This window comes from Salvelinus fontinalis, chromosome 2 (genome assembly GCF_029448725.1).
Source record: "Salvelinus fontinalis isolate EN_2023a chromosome 2, ASM2944872v1, whole genome shotgun sequence".
NCBI classification, from domain to species: Eukaryota; Metazoa; Chordata; class Actinopteri; order Salmoniformes; family Salmonidae; genus Salvelinus; species Salvelinus fontinalis.
Genome location: NC_074666.1, coordinates 17,806,173 through 17,824,681, shown reverse-complemented (window position 1 = coordinate 17,824,681; position 18,509 = coordinate 17,806,173). Strand labels below are relative to the sequence as shown.

The window sequence follows — 18,509 nt, the reverse complement described above, 5'->3', positions numbered from 1 at the left end:
AAGAAAACCTGCCGATGAAAAGCAGAAAGTTTCACTGGAATTTTGTCAATATTATAATTGCACAACAACATGAAGTTAAGGCCACCAAAAGTAGAGAAGAGCGGCCTAAGGCACTGCATCTCAGTGCAAGAGGCGTCATTACAGTCCCTCTTTCGAATCCAGGCTGTATCAAATCCAGCCGTGATTGTGAGTCCCATAGGGCGGCGCACAATTGGCCCAGCGTCGTCAGGGTTCTGGCCGTAATTGTAAATAACCGTAATTGTAAATAAGAATTTGTTCTTAACTGACTTGCACAGTTAAATAAATGTAACATTTAAAAAATATATATACATTGTATGAATCGGCGAGGTTTATGACTTTGTGTTTGTGCTAACTAGTGACGAGTCCCCATATTAGTTTTTTCAGTAGAAACGGAAGTTAGGTTGAAAACCGGAAACATCCGCGTTGTCTCGACTCCGCGTAGAGTGCTCTTTGACAGACGGATGATAGCTTCCTGAGCAAGTCCTACTTTGTTTATGTCACGTAGCTAGCTAGCTTGCTTGCTAACTGACGGCAACAAAAGTGCTTTGTTTTCTTATTAAGCGGATTACTGCACTGATACATACATTTCTGGCGTAGAAGGTGAATCTAGATTTACATGACCCGGGGTTGTTTGGTACGAACGCCTCTGGTGCCGTTAGGAGAATGAACTCCATCACCGGTCGGGATCACCCTGTACCCGCCTCCTCTGTCAACTCTGGAGCCTCATCTTCTCGAGGCTTGCACGTAGAACTCACATCTCAGCAGGTAAGGACATGGACCCTCAGCTCGGTGGAATGTTTTTTTGATTGACTCTCATTCTGTAATAATGCTGTGTGTCACATGTCAAAACTGCAAGATGAATACAGAAGGCCTATTACAGCTCTCTTGGGTAGCGAGACAGTTATACGTTGTCTATAATAGCTAGTTAGATACCTGTGCAAATGTTAGATATCATTGTTAGATGCTTAGTTTTCAAGTAACAGAGACGAATATGTTAGCTAGCCAGCTTAGTTAGCCCTAGCCTTGTCGCAAACACTACTGGAAGCCTGGGGAAGTTCCATGGCAGATATCAGCTAAAGAGGGGTTGGAAGTCGGTGCAAATCAGTGATGCCTCGCAACACGTCAAACCAATCAAATGCCTTGTTATGGAGGGGGTTTTCTTTCAAAGACAAACATTTCTAAGTGACCCCAAACGTGTGTTTGTAAGGGTTGAATGTTTTGGTAGTCAGTGCAAATAATTTATAAATTGCATATAGTCTTTAAGGTGCATGTTTTCAAATCTGGAATTATTGAATTTGCCTTTACTGGCTGCTGAGATATACATTACTTCCTGCTTATTATCATATTTTAAACAACATCCTACATTGCTACTTTGGGAAGAAACTGTCTTTATGAATGACTTGACAGGTGTCACAGTACAGGTCTGCCTGAACACTGAGCTGTATTGTTGGGAGGTAGCTAGCTGTGCTGGGAAACACCGTGTCAAGGACTCATTAACTCAGAATATGAGGAGAATATGGCTTGTGAATCTCATCATTGCAGGCTTGTTAAAGTTTCACAAGATTCAAAAGTGACTGCGGAAAGTAGGCCTTGTTAGAGAATCACTGTTAACCAGCCCTCTCACCTAATGTGCACAGACCGACATCGGACAGCCACGGACGTTGAAAAGTAGTTGAAATTTGACTTCTGTTTCATAAGTTTGGACAGTACAGCACAGTATAGAGCAGTAGTGTAGAGTACAGTATAATGTACTCTATTGTTCTGAACTATACTCTGTTGTATTGTACTCTACTATATTGTACTTTGCTGTACTGTGCTGTACTGTGATTTGGTCTATGATTTGTACAGATGTGGTCCGGACCAACCAAATATGGTCTTGTTTGGGGGTAGAGCTCATTAGAATAATAGCCAGCATTATTTTGGTTATGACTTTTCAAGCTTGGAAAGTAGATTTCAGTGGAAAAGGACAAAGAAGCATATGATATACCTGGTTGTATTGATAGCATGCAATTTGGTGGAGGCCTATATGATCAACTACTCTCCTTTACTAGATAAGATTGAATCCAATGTTCAAAGATGGAAAACGTTACTTATTTCTATGTTAGGAGGGTCAACATAATCCAAATTAATATATTACCATAGTTGATGTATTTATTCCAAGTTTTACCAGTTTCAATTCCATTCAACTTCTTTAAGAATAAATTACCTACTCTCCAACTTTATTTGGAATGGAAAGTCTTTAAGAGTCAAATTGAATGTTTTACACTTACCTTATGAAGCTGGACAATAACAACACCGTTAAGTCCTGGTTCCAAAGTGGCATCATTCATTTTTAGCATATGTTTTATAATGGCTCTCTACTGTCATTCAATTAATTACAAGAAAAATGTGTGTTATCCAAAACCAATTTCTTTAAATTCTTATAACTCAGAAATCCTATTCAATCGCTTCAATAGAATCTGGATGAATCTAAAGCTTCTAGCTTTGATTGAATTTCTACCTAATAGCACAGAACTTTTATTAAGGAAAACTGGGAAACAGATCTCTAAGAAAATGTATGAGACTATTGGTCACAGATATGTAAAAATGTTCATATTGTCTCCTACAACCTTAGACGTAAATTATTGCAATTCAAGATAATCCGTTGGATTTACTACACTCCTGCCAGGATGCATGTTATGCTCCCAGAAATGTTGGAGAAAAGGGACCCTATTACATATGCTGTGGTCCTGTGACAAACTGACACCATTTTGGGATAATGTCTATGATATCATATTATTGTGTTTAGGAATTTCTGTCTATCGCCACGATTTATGTCTGTTGGGAAATGTAAATTTTGATGAACAATATCAGAGTTTCTTTTAACCTAGGTATAATTGCTGCATTTTTTTTTTAGAGCTATCAATTGGAAAGCATCATACTCACCATCAATAACGAACTGGAGGACTGAACTATGTAGTTACATTTCTTTAGGGTGTGTTTTATGAAATTTATGCAAAAGAAAGGACATGGTTGATCAAATCTGGAAACTTTACATTGACCATCTTGAGGAGTGTGACTTTTCCCAACAGACATAATTGTGTTTGAATTTCACATGTATATTTATATGTGTATTGAAAGGGGAGGCTGCTGTGTGTTCATGTACAGGTGTGGGCATGTTGTATTGGGTGTGGTGCTTGTGTTTTTATAGAAAAATATACAATATAAGTCAAAAGTTTGGACACACGTACTCATTCAAGGGTTTTTCTTTATTTGTTTTACTATTTTCTACATTGTAGAATAATAGTGAAGACATCAAAACTATGAAATAAAGGGCCTCCCGGGTGGTGCAGTGGTCTAGGGCACAGCATCGCAGCGCTAGCTGTGCCACCAGAGACTCTGGGTTCGCGCCCAGGCTCTGTCGCAGCCGGCCGCGACCGGGAGGTCCGTGGGGCGAAGCACAATTGGCCTAGCGTCTTCCGGGTTTGGCCGGTAGGGATATCCTTGTGTCATCGCGCACCAGCGACTCCTGTGGCGGGCCGGGCGCAGTGCGCGCTAACCAAGATAACCAGGTGCACGGTGTTTCCTCCGACATATTGGTGTGGCTGGCTTCCGGGTTGGAGGCACGCTGTGTTAAGAAGCAGTGCGGCTTGGTTGGGTTGTGTTTCGGAGGACGCATGGCTTAGGACCTTCGTCTCTCCCGAGTTGTAGCGATGAGACAAGATAGTAATTACTAACAATTGGATACCACGAAATTGGGGAGAAAAGGGGATAAAATTTAAAAAATAAAAATACAAAAAAAACTATGAAATAACACATGGAATCATATTGTAACCAAAAAAGTGTTAAACTTATTAAATATATTTTATATTTGAGATTCTTCAAAGTAGCCGCCTTGATGACAGCTTTGCACACTCTTGGCATTCTCTCAACCAGCTTCATGAGGTAGTCACCGGGAATGCATTTCAATTAACAGGTGTGCCTTGTTAAAAGTTAATTTGTGGAATTTTTTTCCTTAATGTGTTTGAGCAATCAGTTGTGTTGTGACAAGGTAGGAGTGGTATACAGAAGATAGACCTATTTGTTAAAAGACCATGTCCATATTATGGCAAGAACAGCTCAAATAAGCAAAGAGAAACGACAGTCCATCATTACTTTAAGACATGAAGGCCAGTCAAAGCAGAACATTTCAAGAACTTTGTATGTTTCTTCAAGTGCAGTCGCAAAAACCATCAAGCGCTATGATGAAACTGGCTCTCCTGAGGACCGCCACAGGAAAGGAAGACCCTGAGTTACCTCTGCTGCAGAGGATAAGTTCATTAGAGTTACCAGCCTCAGAAATTGCAGCCCAAATAAATGCTTCAAAGTTCAAGAAACAGACACATCTCATCATCAACTGTTCAGAGGAGACCGCATGAATCAGGCCTTCATGGTTGAATTGCTGCAACAAAACTACTACTAAAGTACACCAATAAAAGGAAGATACTTGCTTGGGCCAAGAAACATGAGCAATGGAAATAAGACCGGTGGAAAGATGTCCTTTGGTCTGATGAGTCATAATTTCAGATTTGAGATTTTTGGTTTCAACCGCCGTGTCCTTGTGAGAAGCAGAGTAGGTGAACGGATGATCTCCGCATGTGTGATTCCAACAGTGAAGCATGCTTTGCTGGTGACACTGTCGGTGATTTATTTAGAATTCAAGGCACGCTTAACCAGTATGGCTACCACCACATTCTGCAGCGATACGCCATCCCATCTGGTTTGCGCTTAGTTAAATCAAATTTGATTTGTCACATGCGCCGAATACAATAGGTGTACAGTAGACCTTACAGTGAAATGCTTACTTACAAGCCCTTAACCAACAATAAGTAAAAATCGATAAGTAACAAAGTGAAATATAAATAACAAATAATGAAAAAGCGGTACTGAGCTGGTGGGACTTTCATTTGTTTTTTAACAGGACAATTATAATTTATTTATTTATTTAACTAGGCAAGTCAGTTAAGAACAAATTCTTATTTTCAATAATGGCGTAAGAACAACTGCCTTGTTCAGGGGCAGAATGACAGATTTTTTTTACCTTGTCAGCTCTGGGATTCGATCTTGCAACCTTCCAGTTACTAGTCCAACGCTCTAACCACTAGGCTACCTGTCACCCCCAATGACCCAAAACACACCTCCAGGCTGTGATGGAGTGCTGCATCAGATGACCTGGCCTCCACAATCACCCGACCTCAACCCAATTGAGATGGTTTGGGATGAGTTGGACCGGAGAAAATTCAGCTGACCTTTTCTGTGGGGGGGTTGCTGAACAAGCTGGGTTTTTGTTTCCGAGCAACCTTAATCTTATAGGGAATCCCATGACTTAGATTTATCCCTAATGCCTGTGGTGGTGGAAGCTCAGTGTGGGCTGCTGGAGTTTGAAGAATGCAGATCAGGTGAGGGACTTGGCCTGCCGTTGACATAGATAGTCCTACTGCTGCTCTGACACTGCTTCCCCTGAGGGGTGACCTCATTCAATGGCCCCTCTTTTCACAGGTCTCATGTCATGTCCCATTGTCATTCTCTTGACTTACCCCCCCCCCCCCCCCCCAATATCAATTTTGAGGCTTTTTCTTTGGAGCCATTATTTTTTATAATCGCAGTCCTCTGTAAAATAAAGTCTTCTTCAGTTAGTCTACTTTTTTTTGATTGGCTATAACTGAGCCTTTCTCTTCAAGCAGGTTCCTTTTATTTTAGGCTACTTCTCAATTTATTTGAAAGGTGGACTTCTGACTGATGTCCAACCATGGTTATGTTCTGTCGGTGGTGTGGGACAAATTTTATAGAGCTGAGGAATCATGGGTTTTCTATGCTGAGACATACTGTACAAATGCTTTTTGTTTGTCATTGGCATGCTGGCTTGGACTGTAGTTGATGAAACTGTGGCGGTCCTGTATGCAGAGCTTTTGTGAGGGAAACACAGTTAAGTCAACACATGAATGAACTCTGCTTTTAAATGAAACGCTTGTCTGCAAATTGTATTATTTTTGGACAAATGTTAATAGTAGATGACGTGTGACTAACCAGATACTAGGGTCTGGACATTTACGTCATTTAGCAGACGCTCTTATCCAGAGCGACTTACAAATTGGAAAGTTCATACATATTCATCCTGGTCCCCCCGTGGGAATTGAACACTGGTCCCCCCGTGGGAAATGAACCCACAACCCTGGCGTTGCAAGCGCCATGCTCTACCAACTGAGCCACACGGGACCATAACAGTATCGCAATACTCGTTAGTGCCATGGCAAGGAAACAAAACAGGAAGCGGCTTTAACTTCTTTAGGAAAACTACCCTAATGTCAATTGTTGTCATCTTGTCACTTGTTTTCTTTCTCAAGCTATAGCACACAATATGTTACAAATACAGCATGTTTTTAAAGGACCAAAGAGTTTGTCTGCTTCGTGTTTTCATTTTTGCCATGAAAAAAATATTGCGATACTGGTATCATCCCGGCCCTACCAGATAAGCCAAGTTCTCTCCAACCGAGCTACTATATTCTAAAAGGACAGTTTATTTTTAACATGAGGATGTACTTGAGCCTAATGACTTTGCTATCTGAAATTGTGACTTCTGGCTGACTGCATTGTTTACTCCTGTGTGAATTAGACTAGCTCATTGGGTAACAGTCTTGTAAGTCGATCTGCATCGATTTGGATTGTGTAACAGGATGAAACTCTTGAAATCGATAATACAATTGTAAAAGGCATTGAAGCTGACCCAGACAAGTACAAGCTGCATTGTACGTAATTTAGACTTAGGCTACCTCTGGTTGTGGGCAGTTCATTAGGCTAAATGCTGTCTCCTGCTCCCTGTCTCTGCTCCTGCTTCTATTTCTCGTCTTTTTTCCCCGATTATCTCACCATCTGCCTCTCTCTCCCTAACAGAGGCGGTTACGTCATCTCAGAAGCATCGCAGCCCGCAACATCGTCAACAAGAATGGCTCTCCACTGTTGGACACATATTTTACCCTTCATCTCTGCTTAGAGGACTGGATATCCAGAGGTCAGTACAGTAACCCTGTTTCAGCTGTCTCGGTATCACAGTGTTCCCGGGCCACTGCACTAATACCCCTTTCACACTACTGAGCCCAGGCAGTCCACACTACAAACATGTCTAGGCCTGAATCTTAACTTGAGATCTGTGCACATAACTTGACAACAATGCAGGATTTACGCAAAAGTCATGGGAAGATGCAGACATCTTAATTACGATTCAGCCCTTAGTGCCAGAGCCCACTTAGGACTAAATGTTCAGCACCAATGTGCACTGCATTAGGCTACTCTCACAAGTGGAAGAAATGTCAGAGTCCCATTACAAAGTGTAGTTAAATGCACAAGGGCTTGGTTTGTTAGGGGACGCTGATGCTCCAGTAAATGAGGTCTTTCACTTTTGGTTTAAGGGAAAATCATTTCATTTTAAGTTAATATACAAAAATGGCCCAGATTGAGCCAAAACCTCAGGGCCGTGGCTTGCTGTTGTCAGGTAATCCTGACAGGTGTTGAATCTTCACAAGTGTAGTTTAAGCTTTTGTGTGTGTGTGTTTATTCAATGTCTGTTTGAGAAAGCTTTAAAGTGAATTTAACCTGTTTTTTTTGCCTTCCCTTGCAGACTTTTACAAGAGTGAAGTCATCCGAGATTCATTGGTGAGTGTCATTTTTTTCAAAAGAACAAACATGTGTTGGACAGATTCTACATTAATTTGCCAAAGAAGGCTGCCTGGCCTCACACAAAATGACTATAGCACCAGCTATGGAATGTCATAGCAATCCATTTTGTGTGGATTTTGTTGTATGATTTGTCTGCTCACATCTGTGGAAGCACACTACCGGTTATATGCTTAGTTCCATTCAGAGGGCACAAGAATAGAAACGAGTGACAGCACGGCCAGCCTATAGGCTTATCGCTACCCCTGTCCAGGTTTATGCACTCCGCCACGCCCACAACGTGTTTGTGTGTGTACATGTGAGAGTGGACAGTGGGCACTTTCTCCAGTGCTGCTGTGTGGAAAGAGGGCATGCTTCCTCCATTTCCCCATTACGGAGGACTAGTGTCTGCCAGCCAATACATGGACTCAGGTCAGCTGCCTTGGTGTTTGTTTCTAACACAATCAAGTCAAGTAGCCTACCTTTCACTTCCTCTCATTTGTCAAAACAGTTGCTGAAAGAACACCTAATATTACCTAAAGTAACTCGACCAAAAAAAGCACTTGTTCGGTTGAATTCAGAATTGGATGTATCGACATTGCACAGGTTGGCCACACCAGGATGGTGTTGTGACCCTGAATCTGACTGCTTTAAATGGGAGTCATCACTGATACACACAGTGTCAGCAAGCTCCCATCTCCATGTCTCCATAGCTTCACAGAGGGCAAAGCACAGGGGTTTACTGTACTGTATGGTCTCTTATTGACAGTTGCGTATGTGCAATAAGGCCAAGAACAACAGAAAACAGACAACGTCTCTGTTCTTGGCATGCACTAATCTCTTTCTTCATGTTGTACCCCTGTCATATAAACAACAGACAGGAAGGTGGAAAGCAGCCTTGCAGCAACACACTGTATGAGTCAAGGGGAAACAAACAGGCTTACATCATCAACATACTGTATGGATAAAGTATGCACAAGCTTTCATTGTACTATTTCTCGCTCTCTTTCTTTCTAAATGTGTTCATAGCATGTCTGTCATTGTGTTCTGCAAGACGCCATTCAGTAAAATCAGATATTGCCTTCTCAGCTATGGCTCTATCAACACAACGTCCTTGGATTCAGTCGGAAGTTTCCATATTTTTATTTTCCTCGTTTGCAGGGAAACGATTGTCCTCACTGACAGTTGTTAGATTTGGTCCTACACCCTACGTGGATTAGCAGCTGCTACGCGCTCCCTTCTCTGCATGGAGTCTGTGATGAATGCAGCCAAGTAGAGCAGCACACCATTGCTAACATGCCAAATGTAGAATCATGAGCTGGCCTAAGCTCTTTTCCAAGCCTACCTTTCCTTTACTTTCCACGGCCCTAGTCTGAAATGTACTGCAGATTAAGCTCAGGATTGTGTCTGGCAGAGATCTGAAATCTGCCTTTGTATTGAAAACGTCAGCATTCCTCCATGACCTTTGTTTGTTCTCTAGTGTTTTTGTCTGTTTCCCCGTTGTCTTCTCTAGTCTGTCAAAGGAGCCTGCTCCTTTCTGCCCCCCCCCCCCCCCCCCACTGTAGGGCGAGGATGAGGATCAAACGGTGGCAGTTTGCGCCAATGCTTGCTCTGTTTTCTACAAATATGTGTTGTAACTTGTCACTCAGATCTTATAGGGATAGTGCGAGATTTTGGCAATCAAGCCTTTTTTCTACTTTCCCAGAGTCAGATTAACTAATGGATACCATTTTTATGTCTGTGTGCAGTTTGAAGGAAGTTGAAGGTAATTTCGCAAGTCATTGCTAACTAGTGTTAGCCAATGACTGGAAGTCTATGGGAAAAGCTAGCAATTGCGCCAACGCTAGTTAGCAATTTTCTTCAAGCTGCACACAGAGACATAAAAATGGTATCCATGAGTTCATCTGACTCTTGGTAAGTAGAAAGTGTGTGTGTATATCTATCGATCGATCGTGATCATATTCATTGGAGTGGCAGCAATGATTTAGCGGGTCGGGGCACCGCTGCTAGATGGATAAAGGAGTCCAGGGTCTTTCACAGCAGGCAAAATGTGGCATGTGATGTCTTTACGATGACATCAATGTTGGAAACAGATTTGGCTGCTGCGTTGGAGTAGGGCTGGGGGATATGGCCTAAAAATATATATTTTTTAAACCTATGGGCAATTCATAATATATATCAATGTCATAACCTATCATAATATGGTCATAACACTGTCATGCTGAATATTTAGACCTATTGTGATGTACTCTATATTGCGTTTTATTTATGGCTGGTTATGACATCTACATAAGCGGGCCAAAATCCACAAAACCTACCACGATAGTTATTTATGGGTGGTTATGACATCTATATAAGAGTGCCAAAGCCCACAAATCCTACCACACAAGGCAAACCATTCCATTCTACTAATGTAACATTTCCTAAATTAGAAAGTTTTTATTACCATTGCAATTGTACACACATTGATGTCATACATGCATAGCTCTGTCGCTGATGACTTGGATGAATGCAGGAGCAGGACAAAACACCCTTATTAGCCTTACAATAACAAGATTTCCTGTTATGGTCTATAAATGTCCATATTTTGGAATCAAAGTTTGTTCACAACATTATTATTGTCCTCCATTGGTTTGCTTTAATATACATGTATATTTAGTGCTACCACTAGAGGGAGACATTCGACCAGTTAGCTGCAGGCGTGCACCTCATACGTTGGAAGAAAAGAAACAGGAAAAGAAGCCCAGTGAAAAAATGTCAATTGTCCATGTATCCTTATTCACTCTGTTTTCAGGTTTGTAACATTTATAAGTATGGTTTCCTTTCAGAAATCTAAAGATAACAACATGTTTATCTACATTTTGATGTGTACAGTCGTGGCCAAAAGTTTTGAGAATGACAAATATTAATTTCCACGAAGTTTGCTGCTTCAGTGTCTTTAGATATTTTTGTCAGATGTTACTATGGAATACTGAAGTATAATTACAAGCATTTCATAAGTGTCAAAGGCTTTTATTGACAATTACATGAAGTTGATGCAAAGAGTCAATATTTGCAGTGTCGACCATTCTTTTTCAAGACCTCTGCAATCCGCCCTGGCATGCTGTCAATTAACTTCTGGGCCACATCCTGACTGATGGCAGCCCATTCTTGCATAATCAATGCTTGGAGTTTGTCAGAATTTGTGGGGTTTTGTTTGTCCCACTTGAGGATTGACCACAAGTTCTCAATGGGATTAAGGTCTGGGGAGTTTCCTGGTCATGGACCCAAAATATCTATGTTTTGTTCCCCAAGCCACTTAGTTATCACTTTTACCTTATGGCAAGGTGCTCCATCATGCTGGAAAAGGCATTGTTCATCACCAAACTGTTCCTGGATGTTTGGGAGAAGTTGCTCTCGGAGGATGTGTTGGTACCATTCTTTATTCATGGCTGTGTTCTTAGGCAAAATTGTGAGTGAGCCCACTCCCTTGGCTGAGAAGCAACCTCACACATGAATGGTCTCAGGATGCTTTACTGTTGGCATGACACAGGACTGATGGTAGCGCTCACCTTGTCTTCTCTGGACAAGCTTTTTCCCGGATGCCCCAAACAATCGGAAAGGGGATTCATCAGAGAAAATAACTTTACCCCAGTCCTCAGCTGTACAATCCCTGTACCTTTTGCAGAATATCTGTCCCTGATGTCCCTGATGTTTTTCCTTTAAAGAAGTGGCTTCTTTGCTGCCCGTCTTGACACCAGGCCATCCTCCAAAAGTCTTCGCCTCACTGTGCGTGCAGATGCACTCACACCTGCCTGCTGCCATTCCTGAGCAAGCGCTGTACTGTTGGTGCCCCGATCCCGCAGCTGAATCAACTTTAGGAGACGGTTCTGGTGCTTGCTGGACTTTCTTGGGCACCCTGAAGCCTTCTTCACAACAATTGAACCGCTCTCCTTGAAGTTCTTGATGATCCGATAAATGGTTGATTTAGGTGCAATCTTACTGGCAGCAATATCCTTGCCTGTGAAGCCCTTTTTGTGCAAAGCAATGATGACGGCACGTGTTTCCTTGTAGGTAACCATGGTTGACAGAGGAAGAACAATGATTCCAAGCACCACCCACCTTTTGAAGCTTCCAGTCTGTTATTCAAACTCAATCAGCATGACAGAGTGATCTCCAGCCTTGTCCTCGTCAACACTCACACCTGTGTTAACGAGAGAATCACTGACATGATGTCAGCTGGTCCTTTTGTGGCAGGGCTGAAATGCAGTGTAAATGTTTTTTGGGGATTCAGTTCATTTGCATGGCAAAGAGGGACTTTGGAATTAATTGCAATTCATCTGATCACTCTTCATAACATTCTGGAGTATATGCAAATTGCCATCATACAATATGAGGCAGCAGACTTTGTGAAAATTAATATTTGTGTCATTCTCAACTTTTGGCCACAACTCTAGTTTCATTTTTTGACTGAGTGAAAAATGAAATATGTTCCCTTTCATATGATCATAGCCAAGCTAAACTAGCTTAATTTTTAACGTTATGTAGCTAGCCAAGTCAATGAGACGTCTCAGATTAAATACATTGTCATTATAAACGTTTTGGCTCATACTTAAAAAATTGAAGAAAAAAAAAGTTTATATATATTTTTTTTTACAAACAATGTCAAGTATTAAGTGTATTTACATGAGTACATATGAACCATGCTAATAATATGTATTTTGGGTTACTTTTTATGCAATGTGAATCTAACTGTTGCATGCTAACTGTTGACATTAGCTATCTCAGTGTTAGCTGTCCATGTTTTTTTGTTAGTTAATAAACAGGCCACTTCTATAATTTGTTAGTACAATTAGCATTGTATATAGAGCACTCAACAATGCATGGGTTTATTTACTGTAGTTTTGCACACCACCACCATATTCCGTGATAGGGCAGCTAACGTTAGCTAACAATCCCTAACTATATGGTAGCTAACTAGCTAGCTACATGAATAGTTGAGAGCTAGTTAGCTATGTTATGAAAACTTTGAGAACGTGATTGTAATGTATTTGAGAATGTGTGAAAGTGTTTGCTATTGGCTATAATATATTTGGTATAATTCGTTTTCAGCTTTCTTTAGCAGTGTCACTGAATTGTAGCATACTCTATTCTGATTTATTTTCTTTATTTTTCAGAGAAAGTAATGCATCTGCTGCATCCAGGGGTGGAGGTAAAGACCTTGCTGCAGAAACAAACTTTCAAACGAAAGGAAACTTCTTGGCAGGGAAAAAACTAATTTGAATAAATAATACAATTTGAGAGTTAAATCCTTTGTTGTAACGAATTCTTTAGTCATTTTTAAAAACAACTTGTATAAAATACACTTTATGACACTGTCATGAAGCATTATGACCCTCCTGTGTCACTTTACTTGGACTTAGAAAATGCACTTTATGACACAGTCAAGAAACATTATGACCATCATAATTATATAAGCCAGATAGGCCGATCACATACATGCTCTTTATGTCAGTCATCAGTCAAAAAGAGGGTGTCTTGTCCTGAAATCTGCTCCTGCATTCATCCCAGTCATCAGCAATTGTGCAATTGTGTAGGTGCATGTCTGACATCAATGTGTGCACAATTCTAATTTCATATGGTCAATTTCAGAAAATATTATATAATAAACATACTGTTGACAAGTAGGCTATGGTGTAATGGAATGGTTTGCCTTGTGTGTTTTGACACTTTTATTTAGATGTCATAATAACCAGCCATAGAATAGCGCAATATGTCACAACAGGTCTAAATATATGTCATGACAGTGTTATGACCATATTATACAACGGGTGGGTTTAATCCTGAATACTGATTCGATTCAACTAGAGGTCGACCGATTATGATTTTTCAAAGCCGATACCGATTATTGGAGGACCAAAAAAGCCGATACCGGTTTAATCGGCCGATTTAAAAAAATAAATAAATAATATATATATATATAAAAATGTATTTGTAATAATGACAATTACAACAATACTGAATGAACACTTAACTTAATATAACACATCAATAAAATCAATTTAGCCTCGAATAAATAATGAAACATGTTCAATTTTGTTTAAATAATGCAAAAACAAAGTGTTGGAGAAGAAAGTAAAAGTGCAATATGTGCCATGTAAGAAAGCTAACGTTTAAGTTCCTTGCTCAGAACATGAGAACATATGAAAGCTGGTGGTTCCTTTTAACATGAGTCTTCAATATTCCCAGGTAAGAAGTTTTAGGTTGTAGTTATTATAGGACTATTTCCCTCTATACCATTTGTATTTCATTAACCTTTGACTATTGGATGTTCTTATAGGCACTTTAGTATTGCAAGTGTAACAGTATAGCTTCCGTCCCTCTCCTCGCACCTCCCTGGGCTCGAACCAGCAACACAACGACAACAGCCACCATCGAAGCAGCGTTACCCATGCAGAGCAAGGGGAACAACTACTAGAAGGCTCAGAGCGAGTGACGTTTGAAACGCTATTAGCGCGCGCTAACTAGCTAGCCTTTTACTTCGGTTACACCAGCCTCATCTCGAGTTGATAGGCTTGAAGTCATAAACAGCGCAATGCTTGAAGCACAACGAAGAGTTGCTGGCAAAACGCACGAAAGTGCTGTTTGAATGAATGCTTACGCGCCTGCTTCTGCCTACCACCGCTCAGTCAGATACTTAGATGCTTGTATGCTCAGTCAGATTATATGCAACGCAGGACACGCTAGATAATATCTAGTAATATCATCAACCATGTGTAGTTAACTAGTGGTTATGATTGATTGCTTTTTATAAGATAAGTTTAATGCTAGCTAGCAACTTACCTTGGCTTACTGCATTCGCGTAACAGGCAGTCTCCTTGTGGAGTGCAACGAGAGAGAGGCAGGTCGTTATTGCTTTGGACTAGTTAACTGTAAGGTTGCAAGATTGGATCCCCCGAGCTGACAAGGTGAAAATCTGTCGTTCTGCCCCTGAACAAGGCAGTTAACTGTTCCTAGGCCGTCATTGAAAATAAGAATGTGTTCTTAACTGACTTGCCTAGTTAAATAAAGGTGTATATAAAAAAAAGAATAGACAAATCGGCGCCCAAAAATACCGATTTCCGATTGTTATGAAATCTTGAAATCGGCCCTAATTAATCGGCCATTCCGATTAATCGGTCGACCTCTAGTTTCAACGAGTGGCGTGGCGGACTAAGTCACTGCATCTCAGTGCTTGAGGCATCACTACAGACACCCTGGTTCGATTCCAGGCAGTATCACAACCAGCCCAGGCAGGGAAGTTATAAACTTGATCTCCACTATAAAACACATCTAGACATTCTCACATTTTCTTTTAGACTAACATTTAGTTTTCAACAGTGGAGATTTGTATTAATCTTAATGTCTGTATCTTCGACATTTGCAACATTGTTTCAATATTCAAATTTGATCTCCAGCTGTCCCATAGTAAGGAACGTATAGGAGTCGGGATGAGAGAGAGTGGCAGGCAGCGTTAATCAATCAGTCGAATACATGAATCAGCTGGCATTTTAATGGATATATACAAAGAAATGTACATTAATAAAAGGTCAAACAAAACGAAGTGTAGCTAGTTTGCAGTGATTGTGTTTGCTAGCTCCTGTGAACAAAAGTGTCCTGACGAGAGAGCACATTTTCTGTGCCAGGTGAAATCGTGCCTCATTAATGATAGCTCATTGTTATGGATGTATCCAAATAAATGGCACTGGAAACCAGCTTAAACAAATGCAGCTACTGTTGTTATTCTTTCTGCACTGTTTCACGTGACTAAGTTATTCGTAGTTGGCTAGCTAGCAAGCAAAGGGATAAGAATGTTGTCAGCCAATATGGCAATGGAACATTTAGAACGAACGACTGGGTTGCGTCCATAGATACAGAACAAAAATACTGAATGACTGGGTCGCGTCTCGCAACCGAAACGACCAGCCCCCTTGGCTAGCAACCCTAGATTTGTTTTGGGACTATATATTGTGGAAGGATGAAATAGTTTGAATAAATTCATCAAACTAATTTAGATTTTTCATTAGTTGAATATGTTGGTAACCGGTTGTATAAACGTGATAAAGCCCTCAACCGGTGTTTGGAGGATGTATTGGCACGGTTAACACCGGCCCTCGACCAACAACACCCATGCCAATATATCCTCCAAACACCAGCTTTTCGTGCATTATCACTATATTATGACAGGTTATGACATGGTTATGGTGTCAAGTAAAGTTTTACCTATGTTTTCTTTAAATAAGCTTTGTTGTACAATTTAAAAGTCAAATACACTGCATTTCTAACAGTCAACAATAACCGAGTGAATTCAGGCCTTGTGAAATTATACCTAGGCTAAATATAAGCTTTCCACAACCATAAGACCCACAAATAATGTCATTGTTTTATCAAAATAGTTTAACCTGCTTTTTTGCAATGATCTGGATTTCAAGTCTGTCTATGAAAATGCCCTTTTTGTTACACATTTAATGAGAACCATGCGTAATGCACATTCACTGATAATGTCTACCTTCTTGTAGCAGGCATTATTTGTGAGACTTGCTAACACCGGTCTCCTGAACAATCTCTGAAGCACAACCCCATGTGCTAGTGAGTAGCCAGCTAGTCTTTTAAATGTCATGTTTAGCCAACGTGGATTTATTTGCTAGCTAACAAGGTTGGTAGAACAGTTGAATTGTTATGATCACACCTTTCTGTCCGTCTCCAACTGTTTGAACATAATGCTAGCCTCTCTACTTTAAGATGTTGAAATCAAGTGGCCTACCTTGTTTCTCAGAATGACAACGAGTTGCCAATTCCTTATAGAATTGTATTTTATGCTTATTGCATATTTATAAAACAGACTAGACGGCTAGTGTAACAGTATTTGGCTAAAATGCTGCTAGCGGTACATGGTCCCACAATAACATGTGCAACAAACTGAGCATTCATTTTCTAGAACCAATGTTCATTGATACTACCATTTTTATTAGTGTCTGTTCTATGTGCAATTTGAGGAGTTAACCTTTAACTTCTCTATTGCAGTAAAATAATGTCTCAATGTGTTTTGGTGTCCATGTGAATGATTTCTGTTGTACCAAACCTCAAATGCAAATAGTGAATTGAAACCGCTTGTCAGAGAGGAAGAAGTGGTCTCTCATCTTTGTGAGTGGCAGGGGAAGGGGCTTGGGGGGGGAGTGTCTGTGAGAGAGAAATGCAAAGGTGCACAGAAGGAGCGAAGGAGACGACCAAAAAGACCACTCTCATGAAAATAAAAATAAAAAACAGATTTTTGCTATACAGGCATTTGGAATGTCGTGCTATAACATACATTTGAATTAATTCGATATATCGCCGGCTCTAGGTTAGAGCAACCTAGAGTTCCGTCTGAAACCCTAGGTGATATGGTGTTTTGTTGGAGAAGCCAAGCCTTTATGATGACAAATCGCCTTGGGATATTGATGTTGGATTTGTAAATATTTGTCCAGACTTTTGTAAGTGGGACAACAGTTAAATGAACATCCTGGTTCAGCACCCTTTTGTGTGCTCGAGTCACTTTCACACATACTACTGACACACGTTAGGATTTGTCATTTGAACAAATTAAACACTTGGAACAAATTAACACTTGGTTGTTTTCATATGCAATATTACTTGAACTGATCAAAATGTTCCATCCCAGTGGGATCATTCATTCAGCTGCATAATCCCTTGTCTTGGCCTGTCTGTCAGAATCCAACATGGCGGAGCCTGGACTTTGGCATGCTGCCAGACCTCCTTGACACATCTGTGTCCTGCTTCGTGGTGAGGATCTGGGGCGGTTGGGAGGAACAGTTCACACTCCTCATAGAGTGGAAGGTCAACCTGGATGGGCTCAGATACACAGGGCAGCAGGTCAGTGTGTAAACACGCACGCTCATAACATGTAGGCTACTTTGGGATGTATGCTGACTAGCATCCATGCAGTCATCTAGACAATAACAGCCTTTCTCTTGTTTTAATACAGACATAATAAATGCCACTGCTTTGTTCCTCCACAGATCCGCTCCAGGAATCCAAATGAAATCATATTTGGATTGAATGATGGCTACTATGCAAGTGACTTTGATCATAAGGTACTGCTGACTTTGATCCAGGAATTATGTTCCTAATATAGACTATAGACATTCTATAATTTGTTTTTCTATGTTTGGTTTTGTTATTGTAAGGTTGAAATGTGCCTGTTTCAGGACCACTCTGAAAGGAAGAAGAACAGTTTACTCCTTGTGGACCAGAGTTCAGTGAGGAACTCCTACAGTGTCTTCTCTCTGCTGAGGTGAAACAGACCACACCCACCAAAACACTCTCACACACAAGACGCTGGACACTTAACAGCATCTCTTATAGGACAATGTGTCCAGCTAGTATGGAGCAATTTCAGTGCCAACAGAAATTGTATTTGAATTCCATGATTTTGAATTGGTGTTATGATATTGAATTTAAATTTCATATTTTTTTGTTTGTAACGCACAAATTGAATCATTTAATTAATAAATTGTATTTCATGATTTGAAACTAAATTTAATGAATTTTAAATTAATTAATTCATATATTCAATTAGCATAGAGCCCCAGAGTGGAGATGTCATAATACCCATAAACCTAGCAGTCAAGTAAGGAAATCGTTCCAATTGTTTTTCCATAATTATTTTTTTCCATAAGGGATTTTATAAACACTTAAAATAAGGGCTGTGTTTAATGTAGGTTTACCCTGGCTTGACATTTTGATAACCATGTAAATCTGTTAAAAAAGCTATATCAAAATATGAATCTCTATTTACTCTC

General features: G+C 40.3%; 1 protein-coding gene across 1 annotated transcript in view; it reads left to right on the top strand.

The window, feature by feature from the left end:
* Positions 1–405: 405 nt before the first annotated feature.
* Positions 406–18,509, top strand: part of LOC129813108 (UV radiation resistance-associated gene protein-like) — a 55,398-nt gene continuing 37,294 nt past the window's right edge. The window contains exons 1-6 of the mRNA XM_055865295.1: positions 406–786; positions 6,931–7,048; positions 7,655–7,689; positions 17,419–17,580; positions 17,727–17,801; positions 17,916–18,001. Of these exons, the coding sequence (XP_055721270.1) occupies positions 685–786; positions 6,931–7,048; positions 7,655–7,689; positions 17,419–17,580; positions 17,727–17,801; positions 17,916–18,001 (578 nt within the window). The 5' untranslated portion in view covers positions 406–684. The remainder of the gene's footprint in view (positions 787–6,930; positions 7,049–7,654; positions 7,690–17,418; positions 17,581–17,726; positions 17,802–17,915; positions 18,002–18,509) is intronic.